The sequence below is a fragment of the Saimiri boliviensis genome, chromosome 8 (genome assembly GCF_048565385.1).
Source record: "Saimiri boliviensis isolate mSaiBol1 chromosome 8, mSaiBol1.pri, whole genome shotgun sequence".
NCBI lineage: Eukaryota > Metazoa > Chordata > Mammalia > Primates > Cebidae > Saimiri > Saimiri boliviensis.
In genome coordinates, this window is record NC_133456.1 from 73,606,067 (window position 1) to 73,627,749 (window position 21,683).

Below are 21,683 nucleotides of genomic sequence, written 5' to 3' on the forward strand. Positions count from 1 at the left end.
TGTGTTTAAGTATTTGGGAAGATTTGCTAATTGTGAGACATTGTGCTCAGTTCCTATGGGCTGTATACACAGACTGCTAAAACATAGCTTTCCCTACCCTCTGCACAAAGAATTTTAGTCTCCAGAAGGAGACAGATACGTCAATAAAACGTTGGAGTATCAGCAGGATGGTGTGTCTGTCGTAAAAGGTACATTGAGAATGTCAAAGGTGTGTGAAAAATTCAGGAACTCTTTGGAACCTATAAATCAGTGAGTTTTGTGGACAGCCTTTGAAGAAGGACTGGAAGGGTAAATAGGAGTTTGATAGAAGCAGAAGGACCTTCGAGGCTGAGGAAAACATGAACATGGAAGTGCCTGGCTGGTAACCTCAGGGAGTAAGAAATAATCGGGTGACACCGGAGCATAGAGGTGAGATGAACCCAAGTCTTTACTCTGTTTACTTAGTGTCAGATGCCTACCTACATTCTATTTTTCAGAATTAGGACTCTGATGGTTTTTATGGAAGGGAGTGATCTGTTTGAACTTGTGCTTAAGAGAACCCTAGTGACAGTATAAAAGAAAACAAGGGATGCAGGATTTGGACGTCAAAAGTTAGCAACTAAGCAACTGTTGCAGTAGCATGGATGAGAAGATGAAAAGGTCCACCAGGGTAAAAGCTGTGGTCGTATAGCAAGCAGGGAAGTAGAATCAGCAAGACTTAGCAAGTTATCTGAATGTGTGGGGTGATGGAGAGGGAAGCACCAAAGATGGAGATTTACAGACTGGTTGACTTAAAGATGATGATCCCATTAACTTGGTTTGTAAATGGAGGAGGAGGAGCAGATTTGAAATGAGAAAAGTAAGTTGCACATACAAAGTTTCAAGTGCTTGCAGGACATCCATGTGGACATAAATGTCTTAGTTTCATTAGAAAATTCAACCTGTAGATTCTGAGTGGAAGAATGATTAGAGATGTGTATTTGAAAGTTATTAACAAAGATATGAGAGTTGAAACGAGAATGGCTGAAATCATTGAGAAAATGAAGAGACCTAAACTAGTATCTTGGTGGAATATCTGTGTTTAAGAAATAGGCAGAAGAAGAGATAGTAGTCCAAGGAAGGTGAACGATAATCTCTCTATTAACTAATCCTTAGACAGATGACTGGGGATTTTCCATATTTCCATAGCATATTGAAATGCTAAGTATGATGTGCTTTATCTGTCCTAAGAATGTAAAACATTTCTGTGGGGAACTCTTATTTCACAGAATAATCTGTTTGTTAATCTACAAAACATTAATATCAGGTTTTTTGAATTATTATATGCTAGAAAATGAAGGAGCGGCAAAGAAAAAAAAAGTAACTTTTCATGGAAGCTCTGAGGTTTTCGGCAGTATATCCTTAAATGATTTTTACACTTTTTCTAAATCTAGATACCAAAGAGGATCCCTCACTGAAGGATGTTGAAGATACTATGGTAGAGACCATTGCTCTTTGCCAGAGAAATTCACATAATTTGAACCAGCAGCAACGTGAGGTAGGAGAATGACTCTTTAGGCATTTAGAAGCCGGTACTTGTCTGAAACGAGGAGTCGATTCTATTTCCATTGCCCTGTCAGCCACCTGAGTTTAATTCAGGTGGATTTTAATCACTTCTTAGTGTTCCCAGGAGTCGAAGACACTGGAGTTATTATAAAGAATGCCTGGCTTCTTTGTTCTCACCAAAGGCTTTCTATTCGTGGTTTGGCTGTGCTGTAAAGCTTAAGGTGCATGGACACTAGATGTGCCTGTTCTCTTTGGACTGAGATTTTGTGTATTCCATGTCATGGTACCAGAGATAGGTCATCATTTATCATCGCCTCTATTCCCTGTGGTGAAAGTGAGCATGAAGAACCGGAGGAAAGTCCTCAAGGGCTACAGAGAAAGCTGAAAAAAGGTTAAAGAAGGCTACGGTGTAGTAATTCTCAACCTTGGTTGCACATGAGAGTCACCTGGGGAGCTTTAAACAATTCCAGTACTCAAGCTGCACCCCAGATCAATTAATTAAAGCCTCTGGGGATGGGACCCAGTCACTGCTATGTTTTAAAGCTCCCTTCATGATTCCGATTTACAGCCAACGTTGGAACCATTGCTGTCACAGATCCCAGGCGGCACAAAAGAAGAAAACAAAACCGAAGGAGGTATCATTGAGCAGCAGGTGCAGGTGGGAGTTAGAGCAGGGAAGCAGAAACTAAGGGGGTGAGATGAGATTTGTCAGTTAAATTCTGCAGTAGTTTTAAGAAGTAAAGTTGTGTCATGATATGGCTTAACTCTTTGCCTGCCCTTCCATGGCTCAGGGCTCTAACTTGCCAGTCTGGCTTCTTTCTAATGCCTGGGTTTTTGAAACGGGAAACAAATTAACTATATATCCATATTTAGCCATACATGTTACAATGAAAATAACAAATTGTGGCATGTTTTCTGTTCTTCTGAGATGCGTAAATTTCTCCTTTAAGTTTTTGTCCAGAAGTTTTCAAGGCCATAAATTAAGAAAACTCTTTAGAATGTAAATTGTGTATAACAAGCACATTTACATATTGTGATTGTTTTCCTTTATTGTAAGAAACTTTCTGTGAAATTAAACATACTCATCATTTTAAAAATCATGAAATACAGAAAGGTATGCAGAAGAATGTTGTTTTTTTTTAAATTAAAATATATTCATCCCATCACTCAGAAATAACTGTCATTATCATTCGTTGAACACCACTCTAGATATTTTCTGTCTGCCTAGATTGATATAATTTTAGTAAAATTGCATCAAATAATGCTTGCCTTTAAAAATACAGTACTCAAAAAATACATGTATAGTACTCAACTTCCCATAGGAAGCTTATGTAAAACTAAAGAATGTTCTCGATTGATCCATAATAATTATATATATTCATGGAATTCATGTGATATTTTGATACATGCATGCAAATGTATCATAGTCAAATCAGGTTTCTTAGGATTATCTGTCGCCTCAGACGTTTATCATTTCTTTGTGTTGGGAACATTTCCAGTCTTCTAGCTGTTTTGAATATGCAGTAAATTATTGTTTCCTGTAGTCACCCTACTGTTTTGTTGAACATTAGAGCTTATTAAAATTCTATCCAGTTGTATGCTTGTACCCATTGACAAATCTCTCCTCATACCCCCACCCATCCTTACGAGTTTCTGGTCATCATTCTACTCTATTCCTCCATGAAATCAACTTTTTTAGCTCCCTGCATAGAAGTGAGAACATGAAATATTTGTCTTTCTGTGTGCATGGCTTACTTTACATAACATATGACCTCTCCTTCCATCCTTGTTGCTGTGTTAGGATTTCATCCTTTTTTATGGCCAAATACTATTCTTTATGTATACTTACTACATTTTCTTTATCCATGCATCCATTGATTGACACTTAGGTTAGTTCCATATTTTGACTATTGTGAGTTAGAACTACAGTGCAAGTGCCCCTTGGATAAACTGATTGTAGTATATTTCCTTTAGATAAACACCCAGTAGTGGGATTGCTGAATCATATTGTAGCTCTAGTTTTAGTTTCTTCGGGAACCCCCATACTGTTTTCCCAGATGGCTGTACTAATTTACATTCTCCCCAACCGCGTACAAGGCTTTCCTTTTCTCTGCATCCTCAGCAAGACTTATCTCTGATCTTTTCTATCATAGCTGTTCTAAGAAGTGTGACGGGATATCTCATGGTGATTTTAATTTACGTTTTCCTGATGGTTAGTGATGTTGGAACATTTTTTTCATGTACCTGTTGGCCACTCGTATGGTTACACATATGTTGATCTTCTTTTGAGAAATGCCTGTTCATATCCTTTGCCCACTTTTTCATTGGATTATTTGGTTCTTTTGCTATTGAGTTGAGTTCCTTATATATTCTAAATATTAGTTCCTTGTCAGGTGACTAGTTTGCAGTGTTCTCTCTCATTATACATGTTGTCTCTTCACTCTTTGGATCATTTCCTTGCTGTGCAGAAGCTTTATAGTTTAACATAGTACTATTTGTCTATTTGGGGGTTTTTTTCTATTTGATTTTTGTTTTCATTACCTGTGATTTTGAAGTGTTAGCTGTAAAATCTTCCCTAGACCAGTGTCCTAAAGAATTTCCCCTGTATTTTCTTCCAGTAATTTTATGTATGTGGGCTTTATATTTAAGCATTTAATCTATGCTGAGTCGGTTTTGTATATTGTGAGAGATAGGAGTCTAATTTCATTCTTCGGCGTATGGATATCCAGTTTACCCAACACCATTTATTGAAGAGGGTGTCTTTTCCCTGATGTATACTATTGGCTCCTTAGTGAAAAATCAGTTATAAATATGTGGATTTATTTCTGGATTCTCTGTTCTATACCATTGGTCCATGTGTCTATACACACAGTACTATGCTGTTTTGGTTATTACAGCTTTGTAATATATTTTGACATCAGGTAATATGATGCGTATAGATTTATCTTTTTTGTTCAGGATTGCTTTGGCTATTTGGGATCCTTTGTAGTCCATACAAATTTTAAGATTTTTTTTTCTATTTCTATGAAAAATGTTATTGGTATTTTGATAGGGATTGCATTGAATCTACACATTGCTTTGGATAGTATTGTCATTTTAACTTTATTCTGATCCATGAGCATGGGATGTCTTTGTATTTGTGTATATTGTTTCTTTCATCAGAGTTTTGTAGTTTTCTGTCTAGAGGTCTTTCAACTCCTTAGTTAAATGTATTCCTAGGTATTATGTTTTATTTTTGTAGCACTTATAAATGAGATTGCTTTCTTGACCTCTTTTTCACGTAGTTTGTTATTGGTATATAGAAATGCTACTGATTGTCGAATGTTGATTTTTGAATCCAGCAACTTCACTGAATTCGTTTATCAGTTCTCTGTTTCTTGGTGGAGTCTTTAGGTTTTCATATATATGAGATAATGTCATTTTCAATTAAGTGGACAGTTTGATTTCTTCTTTTCCAATTTAGATGCCATTTATGTCTGCCTCTTGCCTTATTGCCCTGGCAAGGATTTCCAATACGATATTGGATAACAGTGGCAAAAGTGGGCATCATTGTCTTGTTGAAGTTCATAGAAAAAAGGCTTTCAGCTTTTTCCCATTTGGTATGACATTAGCTGTGAGTTTGTTATATATGGCCTTTGTTATGTTAAGGTGTGTTCTTTTTCTGCCTAATTTATTAAGGTTTGTATTATGAAGAGATGTTGAATTTTGTCCAGTGCTTTTTCTGCATTGATTGAGATGATCATATGGTTTTTGTTCTTCATTCTGTTGATGTGATGTGTCACATTTATTTATTGACATATGTTGAATCATCCTTGCATTTCTAGGATAAATCACACTTAAGCATGGTGTATTGCAGTTGACCATTGAACAACACAAGGGATGGGGTGCCAACCCCCTTGCAGTTGAAAATTTGCATATACCTTTGTCATCCGTCCTCATCCCCCTCTTTATTCATGTCTGTTGTTCCCATCATTATGTCCATGTGTACCCAATGTTTAGCTCCCATTGTAATTATGTATATATGTTTATAATTATTGTACATTTCCATTTTTATGATATGTATGATGCCATGTCACTAAGGAAATTCCCATGGACTCATACTTGCTTCTTGCTCTTCCCTTCACATACCGACTAACTGTAACTCATCACAGTGCTTTACCTCATTAAGATTTATAACATTCTTTCCTGTTTCCGTAGCTGTTGAGTCTTTAGGTTGATTTACTACCTAAATTACTACCAGGTTTTTTTATTGCTAAATTTTGGTTTTTATTCATCTTTTGATTGGCAGACTGTATTTGGACTTTTTGTTTGTTTTTTCATTTAACTTGCTCTTTTTTCTCCCCAACTTTTATTTTAGAATCAGGGAGTACATGACTTTTGGTTGTGTCTCTGCCAGGTTTTGGTATCAGAATGATGCCGGCCTTTGTTACCTAGATATATTGCATGGTGTTGAGGTTTGGAGTATGAGTGGATAATCTGTCTCCCAGGTGGTAAGCATAGTACCCAACAGGTAGTTATTATTCATCTCTTATCCCCCTCCTTCCTCTTATATTCCCAGTGCCTATTGTTCCCATTTTTATGACCATATACCCAATGTTTAGCTCCCACTTATCAATGAAAACATGTGGTATTTGGTTTTTTGTTTCTGTGTTTACTTAGGATAATGGCCTCCAGCTCTGTTTATGTTGCTGCAAAGGACATGATTTCATTCTTTTTATGGCTGCATAGTATTCCACAGTGTATAGGTGACACATTTTCTTCATCCAATCCTCTGTTGATGGGGATCTGCTTGATTCCATGTCTTTGCTATTGTGAATACTACTGCAGTGCACATATAGGTACCTGTACATGTATCTTTTTGATAGAATGACTTCTTTTCCTTTGGATATATTCCAAATGGTGGGATTGTTGGGTCAAATGGTAGTTCAGCTCTCAGTTCTTTTGAGAAGTCTCCAAACTGCTTTCCACAGTAGTTGAACTAATTTACATTCCTACCAACACTATACATAAGTGATCCCTTTCCTCCGCAGAGTTGTGAATGTCCACTATTTTTTGACTTTTTAACAAAAGCCATTCTCACAAAAGCCATTCTCACTAGTGTGAGGTAGTATCTTGTTGATTCGCATTTCTCTGATGATAGTGATGGGTAGCATTTTCCCCCATGTTTATTGGCCACTGTAGGTCTTCTTTTAAGTGTCTGTTAATGTCCTTTACACACTTTGTAATGAGGTTATTTGTTTTTTGCTTGTTGATATAAGTTCCTTATAGATTGTAGATATTAGACATTTGTCAGGTGCATAGTTTGTGAATATTCTCTCATTCTCTAGGTTGTGTGTTTACTCCCTTGATAGTTTCTCTTGCTGTGCAGAAGCTCTTTAGTTTAATTAGGTCTCATTTTTCAATTGTTGTTTTTGTTGCAGTTTCTTTTGAGGACTTAGCCATAAATACTTTACGAAGCTGATATTCAGCAGAGTATGTCCTAGGTTTTTTTCTAAGAGTTTTATACTCTGAGGTCTTACATTTAAGTCTTTAGTCCATCTTAAGTTGATTTTTGTATATGGTGATACATAGTTCCCCAGTTTAATTCTTCTGCATGTGGATAGCCAGTTATCCTAGCACCCTTTCTTGAATAGGGAGCCTTTTTCTCATTGCTTACCTTATTTTTTGTTGTTGTTGGTTAACTTTTCAAAGCTTAGATGATTGTGGGTGTGGGTCAGCTTTTTGATATGTTACTGGATTTTGTTTGCTAGGATTTTGTGAGGATCTTTGCATGTATGTTCATCAGGGATATTAGCCTGATGTTTTCTTTCTTTTCGTTCTTTTTTTTTTTTTTTAATTGTGTCTCTGCCAGGTTTTGGTGTCAGAATGATGCTGGCCTCATGGAATGAGTTAGGGAGGAGTCTCTCCTCCTTAATTTTTTGAAATAGTTTCAGTACAGCTGATGCCAGCTCTTTTTTATGTGTCTGGTAGAATTTGGCTGTGAATCCATCTGGTCCTGGACTTTTTCTCGTTGGTAGGCTTTTTATTACTGCTTCAATTTCAGAACTTGTTATTGATCTATTCAGGGTTTCAGTCTCTTCCTGGTTCCATCTTAGGAGCTTGTATGTTTCCAGGAATTTATCCATTTCTTCTAGGTTTTCTAGTTTGTGTGCATAGAGGTGTTTGTAATAGTCTCTAAGGTTGTTTTATAATTGTGGGGGTCAGTGTTAATGTCCCCTTGTCATTTCCGACTGTGTTTATTTGGATCTTCTCACCTTTTTCCTCCTCCCTTCCTTTTTCCTCCTCTCTTTCTTCTTTCCTTCTTCCCTTTCCCTTCCTCCTTCCCTTTCTTTTTTTTTTTTTTTTTTTTTTTTTTTTTTGAGACGGAGTTTCGCTCTTGTTACCCAGGCTGGAGTGCAATGGCGCAATCTCGGCTCACCGCAACCTCCGCCTCCTGGGTTCAGGCAATTCTCCTGCCTCAGCCTCCTGAGTAGCTGGGATTACAGGCACATGCCACCATGCCCAGCTCATTTTTTGTATTTTTAGTAGAGACGGGGTTTCACCATGTTGACCAGGATGGTCTCGATCTCTTGACCTCGTGATCCACCCGCCTCGGCCTCCCAAAGTGCTGGGATTACAGGCTTGGGCCACTGCGCCTGGCTTCCCTTTCTTTTTTTTTTTTTTTTTGTGAGGCAGGATCTTGCTCTGTCACCCAGGCCGGAGAGCAGTAATATGACTGACCTCCCAGGATCAAGCAATCCTCCCACCTGTTTCCCAGATAGAGTAGCTGGAACTGCAGGCACATACCACCACACCCTGCTAATTGTTGTGTTTTTGTAGAAACAGGGTCTCTCCATGCTACTCAGGCTGATCTTGAACTCCTGGGCTCAAACAGCCTTCCCACTTTGGCTTCGCAAAGTGCTGGGATTACTATTGTGAGCCATTGCACCCAGCCTCTCTTTTTCTTATTAGTTAGTGGTCTAGCCATCTTATTTATTCTTTCAAGGAATCATCTTTTGGTTTCATTAGTCTTTTATAGGGTTTTTCTTGTCTCAATTTTATTCAGTTCAACTCTGATTTTGGTTGTTTCTTCTGCCAGCTTTGGGGTTGTTTTGCTCTTGCTTTTCTGGTTCCTCTAGTTGTGCTATTAGGTTGTTCATTTAAGATCTTTCTAACTTCTCAATTTGGGCACTTAGCGCTGTAAACTTTCCTCTTAACACTGCTTTAGTTGTGTCCCAGACATTCTGGTGTTGTATCTTTGTTTTCATTGGTTTCAAAGAATTTCTTTATTTCTGCCTTAATTTCATTGTTTTTACCCGAAAGGTCATCCAGTAGGCTTAATTGTTATTTAATTGCATGGTTTTGAGAGACCTTCTTAGTACTGATTTCCATTTTTTTATGTTGTGTTCTGAGAATGCGTTTGGTATGATTTTCTTTTTTTTTTTTTTTTTTTTGAGACGGAGTTTCGCTCTTGTTGCCCAGGCTGGAGTGCAATGGCGCAATCTCGGCTCACCGCAACCTCCGCCTCCTGGGTTCAGGCAATTCTCCTGCCTCAGCCTCCTGAGTAGCTGGGATTATATGCACACGCCACCATGCCCAGCTAATTTTTAGTATTTTTAGTAGAGACGGGGTTTCACCATGTTGACCAGGATGGTCTCGATCTCTTGACCTCGTGATCCACCCGCCTCAGCCTCCCAAAGTGCTGGGATTACAGGCTTGAGCCACCGCGCCCGGCGATTTTCATTTTTTTGAATTTGTTGAGTATTGTTTTATAGCCGATCATGTGGTTGATTTTGGAGTATGTGCCAGGTGGAGATGGGAAGAATGTATATTCTATTATTATTGGGTGGAATGTTCTGCAGATGTCTCTTAGATTCATTTGGTCAGGTGTCACATTCAGCTCCTGAACATCTTTGCTAGTTTTCTTCCTCAGTTATCTGTCTGATACTGTTAGTGGCATGTTGAAGTCTCCCACTATTATTGTGTGGTTAACTAAATCTCTTCATAGGCTTCTGGAACTTGTGCTGTGTATCTGGTGCTCAAGTGTTGGGTGCATATGTATTAGGATAATTAACTCTTCTTGTAAAATAGAACCCTTTATTATTATGTAATGCCTTTATTTGTCTTTTTTTGTTCATTGTTGCTTTAAAGTTTCTTGTCTGAAATTAGAATAGCCACCCCTGCTCTTTTTTGTTTGGTAAATTTTTCTCCATTTGTTTTCTTTAAGCCTGTGGGTGTCATTGCATGTGAGAGAGATCTCTTGGAAGACGGCATACCGTTGGATCTTGCTTCTTTATCCAGCTTCCCACTCTGTGCCTTTTAAGTGTACGTTTAGCCTATTTATGTTCAAGGTTAATGTTATGTGCAGATCTGATCCTGTCATCATGTTGTTGGTTGGTTAGTGTACAGACTTCATTGTACTTCCTTTATGGTGTCAGTGGTCTATGTACTTAAGTGTGTTCTTTTGGTGGCCAGTAATAGTCTTTGGTTTCCATGTTTAGCTTAAGGACCTCTTGTAAGACATGTCCGGTGTTAATGAATTTCCTTAGCATTCATTGTCTGAAAATGATTATATTTCTCCTTTGCTTATGAAGTTTAGTTTGTTTGGATATGAAATCTTGGTTTAGAATTTTATAGTCAGTAAGAATGCTCACTATAAGCCCCCAATGTTTTCTGGTTTATATGGTTTCTGTAGAGAAGTCCATTGTTTGCCCAACGGGGTCCCCTTTGTAGGTGACCTGCCCCTTCTCCCTAGCTGCCTTTAATTTTGTTTTCACGTTGACCTTGGAGAATCTGATTACTGTGTGTCTTGATAATCGTTATCTTGTATAATATCTCACAAGGGTTCTCTGCATTTCCTAAGTTTAAATGTCAGCCTCTCGAGATCAAGAACCTAGTGAGGTTAGGGAAATTTTTGTGGACAGTATCCTCAGATATGTTTTTCAGGTTGCTTGTTCTTTCTCCCTCTCTTTCAGGGATGCCAAAGGTTTGATAATCTCATATTTCCTGGTAGGTTTTTGGTTTTGTTTTTGTTTTTGTTTTTGTTTTTAGTTTTGCTCTTGTCACCAAGGTTGGCATGCAGTAGCGTGATCTCAGCTCACCTCTGCCTCCTGGATTCAAGAAATTCTTCTACCTCAGGCTCCTGAGTAGCTGGGATTACAGGTGCCTGCCACCACGCCTGGCTGATTTTTTTGTATTTTTAGTAGAGACGAGGTTTCACCATGTTGGCCAGGCTGATCCTGAACTCCTGACCTCAGGTGATCAGTCTACCTCAGCCTCCCAAAGTGCTGGGATTACCAGCATGAGCCACTGCACCTGGCCTTGGTTTTGTTCATTTTTTCTTCTTTTTTCTTTGTTTTTATCTTTATTTTTGATTTAAAGAACCGGTCTTCAAGCACTGAGATTCTTTCTTCAGCTTGATCTATTCTGCTATTAATTCTTCCGATTGTATATATGATTCTTGTCGTGAGGTTTTCAGCTCTAACAGATCAGTTTGGTTCTTTATTAAAATGGCTGTTTAATCTTTCAGCTCTTGTACTGTTTTATTAGATTCCTAAAATTCCTTAGATTTTGATTCAGCTTTCTCCAGAATCTCAAACAGTTTCATTCCTATCCAAATTCTGAATTCTGTGTCTGTCGTTTCAGCCATTTCAGCATGGTTAGGATCCATGGTTGAGGAACTAGTGGGGTGGTTTGCTGTTAAGAAGACACTCTGACTTTTTGAGTTTCCAGAGTTCTTTATCATCTGTGTGGGCTGTGGTGGACCTTTAATCTTTGAAGTTGCTGTCCTTTGGATGGCATTTTTTGCTTTTGTATTCTTTGATGCCTCTGAAAGTTTGACTGCAGTATAATGGTCAGTCGGCTGTCTTCATTTCTGGAAGACTTCAGGGGCCCAAGGCTCAACTCGGCACTACTGGGCTGCTTGCTCTAACCCTGAGTGGTTGAGACCAGGCCTACAGCTTTGTGCTCTGGCCCTTCAAGCTTTTGTATCTGCTGTATTGGAGGAGCTAAAACGTTACCAGCTAGTTAGCTGGTAACAACACTTCAGAAAGCACTTTGTTGAGGCAGGGGCTGTGGCATCCATCCTTGTGTGTGTGCCAGCAGCAATGGCAGTATGACAGGTGCACACGCTGGTGCCAGCATGGACAGCAGTGCTGTGGGGTGTCGTGCACACCAGCAGGGGTGGTGTGGCAGCATCTTCACGGGGGCAGGGCAGCAGTGGGTTCATTTTTTATAATGAAGATTTTTCCTAAGGCTTAGGAAGAACAGGGAATTTAGAGTCAGGTAATTGACTGGCTGTGTGATCTTTGAAAAATGACTTAACTTCAGTGGCCCTCTGTTTCATATCTCCAGTGAGGATAATACCTACTATATAAGTTTTTATGAGATTGAAATGCAAAAACGAACTGTGAAGCTTTTAGTAGTGATTACCATAATATAAATAAATGATAGATCTTTTTTTACCTCTTGACATGGTTGATCATGTTAACTGATACAGTTTTAACTTCTATTTCCTGGTCTGTGATGACTTAGAAAATATAAAATAATGCTTGATATAAAAAAACTTCGGATAACCTTTACTTATTTTTCTTGTTTGACATAGATAAAGAAAATTGGGTGGGGGACAGCTAGTGGGGGTGCTTATTTCTTTATGCAGCAGTAGTGTTATTTTAAACTTTGTCAGTGATAAATTTTTAATAGAGTAGATAAGAATCTAGCAGGAAGCTCTTTCCCGGCTTCTTTGAACATGCCCTCTCCTGGGATGCATAAGATTTCAGTTCCAAGGCCTAGACTGACTTAACTGTGGCCTCCTTATGTTTCCCAAGGCTTCATGGTAGAAGATGAAGTTGTTCTAACTGTGGTTTCTGCTTTTTATTGTCTCTTTTTTCCCCAAATATTTCCATTTTTATTTTTCTAATTTTTACCAACAAATGTGAGAAGTACATTTCATCCTGTAAAACATTATGCTGATGTTAGTGATTCTTTTGTTTTTCATTGTTTTCTTTGACCACTCGTGTTTTTCTTTGATTTTCTCTGACATCATAGGCACTTTGGTTTCCATTATTGGAGGCAATGATGGCCCCTCAGAAGCTGTCCAGTTCAGCTGTCCCTCATCTACACTCTGAAGGTGAGTTCTTCAGAATTCAAGTGACTGAATCCACCTAGATCATCAATCCAGTATTTGTCTGCAGAAACGATCAGTAAAATATCCTTTTCCAATAGCATACTCTTACGATTTTCCTTAATGAAACCATGTAGGTGATCCCATCTTTTGTTTCTTTCAGTTGTTCCACTTACATAATTTATCTTAAATAATTGTAGCTTTTGTAACTTATCAATAGTTAAGTTTTAAAATATCAAATAGGCCTTGGTTAGCTAAGTTTCTAAGAAACTATATAAATCCACTATTTTCCACAGACTTACAGGAAAATCTGAAAACTCTTACTTTAAACTAACCTTAATATTAATGTTTTGTTAAAACAGCTCTGAAATCTTTGACCATGCAAGTTTTAAACAGCATGGCAGCCTTCATTGCCCTGCCATCAATCTTGCAAAGAATCTTACAGGTGAGTTAAAAGGGGTGAATATTAAATATTGATTGATTTCAACTAACATTTTAATTATATATAAATAACAGCCAATTGGGCTACTGTTTAAATGGATCTCAAGCACAATGCAGCTAATTTTGGCAATAGCCAAATATCTAACTTCTGACCCTCATTCTTGAGTATTTTCTGTCCGTTTATTGATATGACTTTGCCTGACATAAGCTTGTGACTTTCAGTTAGGGTATGCAGCCTTCAGATATTCCCTATTGCCTTGGAATTCAGATACACAAGTTTCCTATTGGTTTGCAGTTAGGAGGGAGATATAATTTCTTTCCAGCTGAAAAAGATAATCTAAAAATTAATACAGGAATTTCCCAAGCATCGGTTGTTATTTAGGCTTTCTAACTCATCCTAAAATTATTTTTGTCTGGAATACTCATCCTTGACTAAATTCTAGCTGGTTTTGTGTCCAGAGCTTTTGTAGGAAGCATCATTTCAGCTTGTTTCTTTCAACAAAAAGGCCTGAACCTTCCACTTCATCAAAAGAGAACACTCAAAATACTCCAAGATACACGTTTAGAGAAAAACTTCTGAGCATTCTTTGGGAAACAACAGGAATTATACTTCGAATCCATTGTGCCTTTCCTCACTGTATTCAGTATAGGCACACATGTACATTCACACACACACACACACACACACACACAGAGCAAACAGTAATACGATGCCATTAGTCCTTATCATTTTCAAATGATTTTTATTCCATCAAGAATGTTCCTATCAGCTCTCTTTTAAGACTCACCAAGCTCTACTTCCCATCTGATACTAAGCTTCTGGGGCTTTTCTGATAAGAAGGACTGCCTCCTGTATTCTGTCATTACACGGTATACCATCATTTACAATACATTTTTACATGTGTTATTTCATTTGATCTTCGTAATTATTATGTGTTGAATAATTCTTTGATATCGACTGCTTCTCATATCCATTTTAAAGCATATTACTTAGGAGGTTTCTAATCATATATAAAGTAATATCTCCGTAAGGGCAGGAATACTTTTCCAAATAAGTTAGAAGAAATGAAATCCTAAAGTCAAATGGATTCTCTCTGTGTTACACATTTTGCCTCACATTGAGCTTTAACCACACATTATATGTAAATTATAACGTAAACGTGTTTTTCTCTTGGTAAAAACTTGATTTTTAAAACTTTTTATATTTCAAGACTTTGGAATCTAGTCATCTCTTGATATTTGAAGATCTTCACTTTATTTTGAGTTATAGTGGCATTCATTATAATTTTTTCTTATTTTCTACTTTCAGTGGTTAATTCCCACTAATCAAAAAGATATGCTATTTCTGAAATTCCTCATTTGCATGTTTGTGATTACTGTAATTAAGCTACCGTATAGTTGTACATAGATTTTTATTTTTCAAGGTGCTTTCACAGATACCATTTCATTTGAACCCCACAGCAATCTCTTGAGGTAGGTAGGGCTACTATAAGCATTTCTGCTGAAGAAAGAGGAAACTGAAGTACAGAGAAGCTGAGTTCTTAGCCTATCATTAGCGGCAGAACCTGGACCACTCCCTGAGTTTCTCACTTCCTAATTCATGTTGTTTATTATTTCATGTGAGCTTTTTTTATTTATGTCCCTGGTCTTTTGAGGAGTTAATTATTAATTAAATATATTAATTATATGTTACGCTGTTTAGATGAAAGGTGTAGTTCTTAACCCAGAAGAGCTCTTATTTAAGAGACAAAAAATGTTGTGATTCAACTATTCATAGGGCTCTAGGCAAGTAATAGTGGCCAAGTTTAGGGTTATCTGCTCTGCACCCACATAGGCTGATTGCCATGCCTACATTTCTACACTTAATCTGCATAAGAGCAGGAGCAGCCATGAGAAAGCGTGACCCTGCCTCCTGGTTCCAGCCGATTGACTCAGGGTGGGCAGATGACCTAAGCAAGACCGATCAATGTGCTTTCCAGAAAATTTGAGAATTGTTCTTGGAAAAGGCCCGTAAGTCTCTCTTTAGGTCTCTGTATTACATCAAGTACAAATTTCAGGAGCTGACAGTTCCTGCTTTTCCATTACGTGGACTGGAATAGTGGAAAAGCATAATCTGTAGAGAGAAGGATCCAAATGTAGCAGACACACAAAGAGACACACAAACGAATACAATGCATAAAGAGGATTCAAGACATGTAACCAGGAGAGGAGACCATGTGGAGAGAAAAAGCTGATGGCATTTGAGTCCCTCATTGTGACTCTGTAGACTTACCTGCTCCTCTTTTTGGACCTGTGAAATACCGTAGCATTTTTATAATTAACTTCTTTGAGTAAGTTAGATCGAGTTGAATTTATGACTATATATGGCCAAGGAGTACCAGTAAAGTATATACCTGAAACAGACTAGGGAATTCAGAAAGATTTCCTGGAAAAGGAGATGTCTGAGCTGGTTCTTAAACGAGTCTAAAGAAATCAAGGAAAGAAAGGAGGTAGGGTTATTCTATATACAGAAAGATTTCGAGGTGAAAGTGTGGTACGTTTGGGGAGTTACAGATGTTTTAAGAGTGCTCAGAACATAGGATAAGAATAAAGAAAAATCACAGAGCTGAAGTTTGAGAGATAGGTGGGGACTGTGTCTTTAATTGCTTTGTAATTCATGATAAGGAGTTTGGATTTTATTCTAAAATCAGTTGTCATCAAGATTTTAAACAGAGGAATGATAGAGTGAGGTTTTTCTTTAGAAAGATCACTTCTCCTGCATTATACAGGATAGACTAGAAGGGATGAAAACAGAAGGTATAGAGTACATAGAACATAATAGGGTTACATATTGTTATATATATATATAGGTTTGTATAATGTTACATATATAATTAATTGGACTATATAGAATGAAATGGAGAAGATGGGTTTGGAAATTATTTAGGTGATAGAATCCACCAGACTTTTACTATTTATATACAGGGGGTCACAAAAAGAACCTAGCCACCAACCTGGGCAACATCATGAGGCCTTGTCTCTCTGCATGTGCGCACACGCGCGCGCGCGCACACACACACAATTAGTTGGGCATGGTGGCATGTGCCTGTAGTCCTCAGGAGGCTGAGGTGGGAGATCACTTGAGCCCAAAAGGGTGAGGCTGCAGTGAGCCGCGACCATACCACTGCACTCCAGCCTGCATGATAGAATGAAACACTGTCTCAACAAAAGAACCTAATTTCAGGTTCATATGGCTAACAGGAACAGTGGGTAAAACCAAGACTGGAGTTCATAGGAAAGTTTATAGGAAGAGGTAAGAAGTGGAGATGTAGAATTGGAAGTCATCAACGTAGAAATGGTAGTGAAATTCTTAAAACTAGATGAACTTGATGAGTAAGTGAATGGGCAAGGCAAGCAACGACCAAGCTGGCGTTTTAGGAAGCGTCTCAGAGGCAGGTCTATTTACCTAATATTTGTCTCCCATTAGAATCTAAGGACCTTGAGAGATAAGACTCTGCCTAGTGCTCTGTTACCATCAACTAGCCCAGAGGCACCTGACACATAATAGGTACTCAGTAAATATTTCTAGAGTGAATTAAAATCAAGTATTGAGGAATCCGACTTCTGGCCAAGATGGAGTAGCAGAGACTGTGTTTGCCCTCCTGCTTGAAACAACCCCAAACTGGACAAAACACATGAAATGGTAGTTGTCAAATAGTGACTGCCATGCAGTAATGGGCAGTGATTCCTGAGACACAGGAAATAAAATGTGCCCTGTGTTCGCAGCAGCTTAATGTCTTGACAGTTTCTGGGCAATAGTTCAGGAAAGGGGATCACAAGCAGTTTTTGACATACTCTTTCATTTGAGGAGGTGGAACTAAGAGTCAAGAGGCACTAACATGGCAAGAGTGTGCAGGGAAAGTACTGGGAAAGACCTACAACAAGAACTAGAGATGTGAGGAAGGTCCCCTCAAATATCGGCACGTGTGTATGAGGAAGCTACCCAGGCCAGGAAAGAGCCACCTGGAAAGATTTGAGGGAACAGTACTCACACTGACTGAAGGCCAAGATTGGCCCTTCCTTCCTGCCAGACTAGAAAACCTTGTGGTTTACAGGACATTGGGTAGAGTTTGCAGAATAGTCAATAGTGGGAAACAGCCTTAAATGGCTTTAGTTGTGTCTTACTGATCTTGAAAACAAGACCTGACAGTATTAAGCTGTTTCCAGGTGACTTAAAAGCATCCCAGATCAAAGCTTAATGATACCTTTAGGCATACAAAATTACCTGGGACTCAGCAGTAAAAGGTGTCATGTCTGATATTCAGTCAAAATGTATCTCATATGCAGAGAAGTTGGAAAATGAAACCAAGATATGACATGGGTATAAGAATTAGCAGACAAAGAAATCCAAACAGAAGAAAAGATTAGTGAACTTGAAGACATAGCAATATGGATTATCCAAAATGAAACATGTAAAGAAAAATGAACCAGAAAAAAATTGACAGTATCAGCAAGGTGTGGCACAACTTCAGGCAGCCCAATATTTGCATACTTGGAGTCCTGAAAAGAGAGACAGAACAGAAAAAAATGTTGAAGGAATAATGATTGAAACTTATTAGCATACAGCTCAATGAAACCCAAACTCAAGAAACACGAAGAGGCCAGGTGTGGTGCTCACACCTGTAGTCCAAGCACTTTAGGAGGCCAAAGTGAGAGAATCTGAGGCCAGAATTCCTATATTGCCAACTTAGGCAAGATTGCAAGACCCCGTCTCTACAAAAATAATAGTAATAATAATAATAATAACAATAATTAGCTGAGTGTCATGGCGTGCACTTATGGTTCTAGCTACGCAGGAGGCTGAGGCCAGCGGGGATTGCTTGACCCCAGGAGTTCAAGGTTACAGTGAGCTGTGATCATGCCACTGCAGTCTAGCCTGGGTAACAGAGCAAGGCCATGTCTATATTTAAAAAAAAAAAAAAAAAAAAAAAAGAAGAAGAAAATGACAACAAAGCTTATCATAATTACTTAAAACTAGTGATAAATAGAAAAGCTTAAAAGCAGGCGAGGGCATGGGAAGCAGAGGAAGAAAATAAGGATGACAGCAGATTTTCTTCTGAGTACTCTCAACTATGTTGACCTAGTTGACATTTATATATCAATTAACAACAAAATACACGTTCTTCTCAAATATATGTGGGACATTTATGAAGAGAGACCGTATTCTGAGCTGTAAAACAAGAATTCAAGTGAAAAATGAAAGACTCTGTGATCAAAGTAGAGTTAAATTGGAAATCAAAAACAGAAAGATAACAGGAAAAAACCTCCCAAATATTTGGAAACAAACATATTTGTAATTAACACAGAGATCAAAGAAGTAATTAAAAGAGATACAGGACAAAAATGAGTACTGGGTAACTAAATGGAAAAGTAATTAGAAAAAGTACTTTTAACTGAATGAAAATGAAAAAATAATATATCAGAGTTTGCAGATATCAGTTACTGATGGGAAATGTATAGCCCTAAACACCTAGGCTAGAAAGGAAAAAGGCCTCAAGTCAGTGACTTTAGCTTCTACCTTAAAAAACTAGAAAAAGAGAATCAACTTTATGCCACTAAATTTGACAACTTAGACGAAAGGTACACACTTCTTGAAAGATATAAACTACCATGTTACTGACGAATAAGCAAATTTTATAACCGCATATCTTTAATGAGATTGAATATGTGGTGAAAAATCTTTCTACAAAGAAATCCCTGGGTTCAGATGGCTTCACGGATTAGTTTTACCAACATTTAATGGAAGAATATACCAAATCTATGCAGACTACTGCAGAAAACTGAAAAGGGGTGAATACTTCACAACTCACTCTTTGAAGCCAGCACTACCCTGTTACCAAATCCAGGCAAAGACATTACAAGAAAAAATACCAATAGCCCTCATGAATATAGATATGAAAGTTCTTAAAATTCTTGACAAAATGTTAGCAAAATGAATTCAACATTAAAAAGGATAAAACAGTATGCCCAAGTGGGGTTTATCCTAGGAATGTGAGGTTTAACATCCAAAAATTAATTAACACAATTCACCACATTAACGGTCTTTAAACAAAAATACCGTATGATCAACACAAGACACATAAAATTCAATATCCATTTATAAAAAAAGCTCTCAGGAAATTAGGAGTAGAAGGAAACTTTCTCAACCTGATAAAAGGGAGTCTATGAAAACTCTACAGCTAGCGTCATACTAATTGTAAAACACTGAGTGCTTTTTCTCTAAGATCAGGAACAAGACAAGAACGTCTGTTTTCACTTCTGCTCACCATTGTACCGGAGATTATAGCCAATGCAACAAGGCAACAAAAAGCAATAAAGTCATTCAGGTTGGAAAGAAAGTGGTATAATTGTCCTTAGTTTTAGACAACATGATTCTTTTTTGTGGGAAATCCAGTGGAATCTACAAAAAAAGCTACTGAAAATAATAAGTGAGTTTAACAGGGTTGCAGAATAAAACATTAATATATGAAAATCAGTTTTATTTCTGTATAGTAATAACAAAAGATTAGACATGGCATCCAAAAGTGAAATACAGATAAATGTGACAAAAGATACAGAAAACCTGTGCTCTAGACATTCCAGAACGTGACTGAGAGAAATTAAAGAACACCTACGTAATGGAGAGGTGTGCCTTGTTCAGGACTCAGGAGACTCAATGTTAGTAAGATATCAGATCTTCCCACATTACATTATAGATCCATCATCTCATTCAAAATCTCGGCAGGCACATTTGTAAAAATTAACAAACTGATTGCAGAAATTCTAAGGGAAATGCTAAGTACCTCAACAACCAGTAAACTTTGAAATAGAACAACAAAGTATGATTATTAATGCTACCTGATTTTAACACTTATAATTATGCTACAGTCGTCAAGACTGTATGATATTGTAAGGTCAGAGGATTGATGGAATAGAAATTTCAGAAGTATATCCACACAGATACGGACAGATAAGCCAGAGCAATTCAGGATAGTCTTTTCAGCACGTAGTGCTGGAACAACTGAATAAGCATGTTTCCACTTACCATATACACAATATTTTTAAATCCACTCAAGATGGATCATAGACATAAATGTAAATTTGAAACACTATATGTAAGAAAAGTTAAGGGAATGTCTTTGTTGCCTTGGTCCATGCCATTTCTTAGCTGTGACATTCAATTCATGATCCATAAAAGAAGAAACTGATAAATCAGATTTCTTCAAAATTAAAAACTTCCATTCTTCAAAAGACTCTGTTAAGTGAATGAGAAGGCACGTCACAGACTGGGAGTAAATATTTGCAAATTATATATCTGATAAAAGACTTGGGTGTAGAATATATAAGAACTCTCAAAACCCAGTAAGAAAATGAGCAATTTAATTAAAAGTGGGCAAATAGATAGGAGGAATAAGTTCTAGTACTGAGTAGTACAGAAGGGAGATCATATTTAACAGTAATTTATTATATACATCAAAAAACTAGATTTGTAATGTTCCCAACAGGGGAAAAAAGAGAAATGTTTCAGGTGATGGCTATCCCAACTAACCAGATTTAATCATTACATTATACACATACATCGTAATGATTGTGATATTATATGCAGATATCAAAATATCACGTGTACCTCCAAAATATATCGGACTGTCATATGTCAGTGAAAAATGGGCATAAAGTTTGAGTAGACCCTGCCAAAGAAGGGATACACTGATAACTGTGATGGAAAATGTTTACATGAAAAACTACTCAGCATCATCACTCATTAGGGAAATGTCAATGCGATACCACTACCTACAGATCAGGATGGCTCAAATTGAAAAGCCTAACTATACCAAATGCTGGCAAGGATGTGGAGAAACTGGGACTTTCATGCACTTACGTTGCACTGGGAGTAGAAAATGGTACAAACACTTTGGTAAACAGTTTGACCATTTTTTGAAAGTTCGCATAAACTTACCATATGACCCAGCCATTAAACTCCTAGATATTTACTCGAGAGAGAGAGATAAAAGCATATACAAAGCCTTGTACACAAATGTTTGTAGCTTGTTCATACGTAATAGCCAACAACTAGAAACAACCCAGGTGTCCCTAACAGGTAAATGGAAATGCATCTTCCAGTGTACCCTACCATGGAATACTGCTAATAAATAAGAAGAAATCCCCTATTGATGTGCACTGTGTCGTAGCTTGGGCTGCTGTAACAGTACCATAGACCGAATAGCTGTGACAGCAAACGTTTATTCTCACAGTTCTGGGAGCTGGTCATCTTAAGATCAGGTGCCAGCATGGTGAGGCATTGCTGAGCCCCCTCCCCCTGATTCACAGATAGCCATCTGCATTTTTACTGTACCCCTACATGGTGATTGGGGATGGTGAGGGGAGAGAGGAAGCATCTCCTGAATCTTCTTATAAGGTCACTAACTCACCATGACTCCACTCTCCTGACCTAATTACTTCCCAAAGATCCCATCTCCCAGTACCACCATTTTGGGAACTAAGTCCTTCAACATAGGAATTTGGTGAGCGGGACACAGACATCCATCCGGTCTGTAGCACACTACAGTGTAGATGATCTCAGAAGCACTATGCTGAGTGA

The 21,683-nt window shown here is 37.8% G+C and overlaps 1 protein-coding gene across 10 annotated transcripts in view; it reads left to right on the forward strand.

The window, feature by feature from the left end:
* The window catches only part of VPS8 (VPS8 subunit of CORVET complex), a 363,874-nt gene that overhangs the window by 270,641 nt on the left and 71,550 nt on the right, over nucleotides 1-21,683 (forward strand). For all 10 annotated transcript variants that reach the window (XM_074404642.1, XM_074404643.1, XM_074404644.1 and 7 more), the window contains 3 exons: nucleotides 1,413-1,516; nucleotides 12,550-12,631; nucleotides 12,988-13,070. In XM_074404642.1, coding sequence (XP_074260743.1) covers nucleotides 1,413-1,516; nucleotides 12,550-12,631; nucleotides 12,988-13,070 — 269 coding nt within the window. The remainder of the gene's footprint in view (nucleotides 1-1,412; nucleotides 1,517-12,549; nucleotides 12,632-12,987; nucleotides 13,071-21,683) is intronic.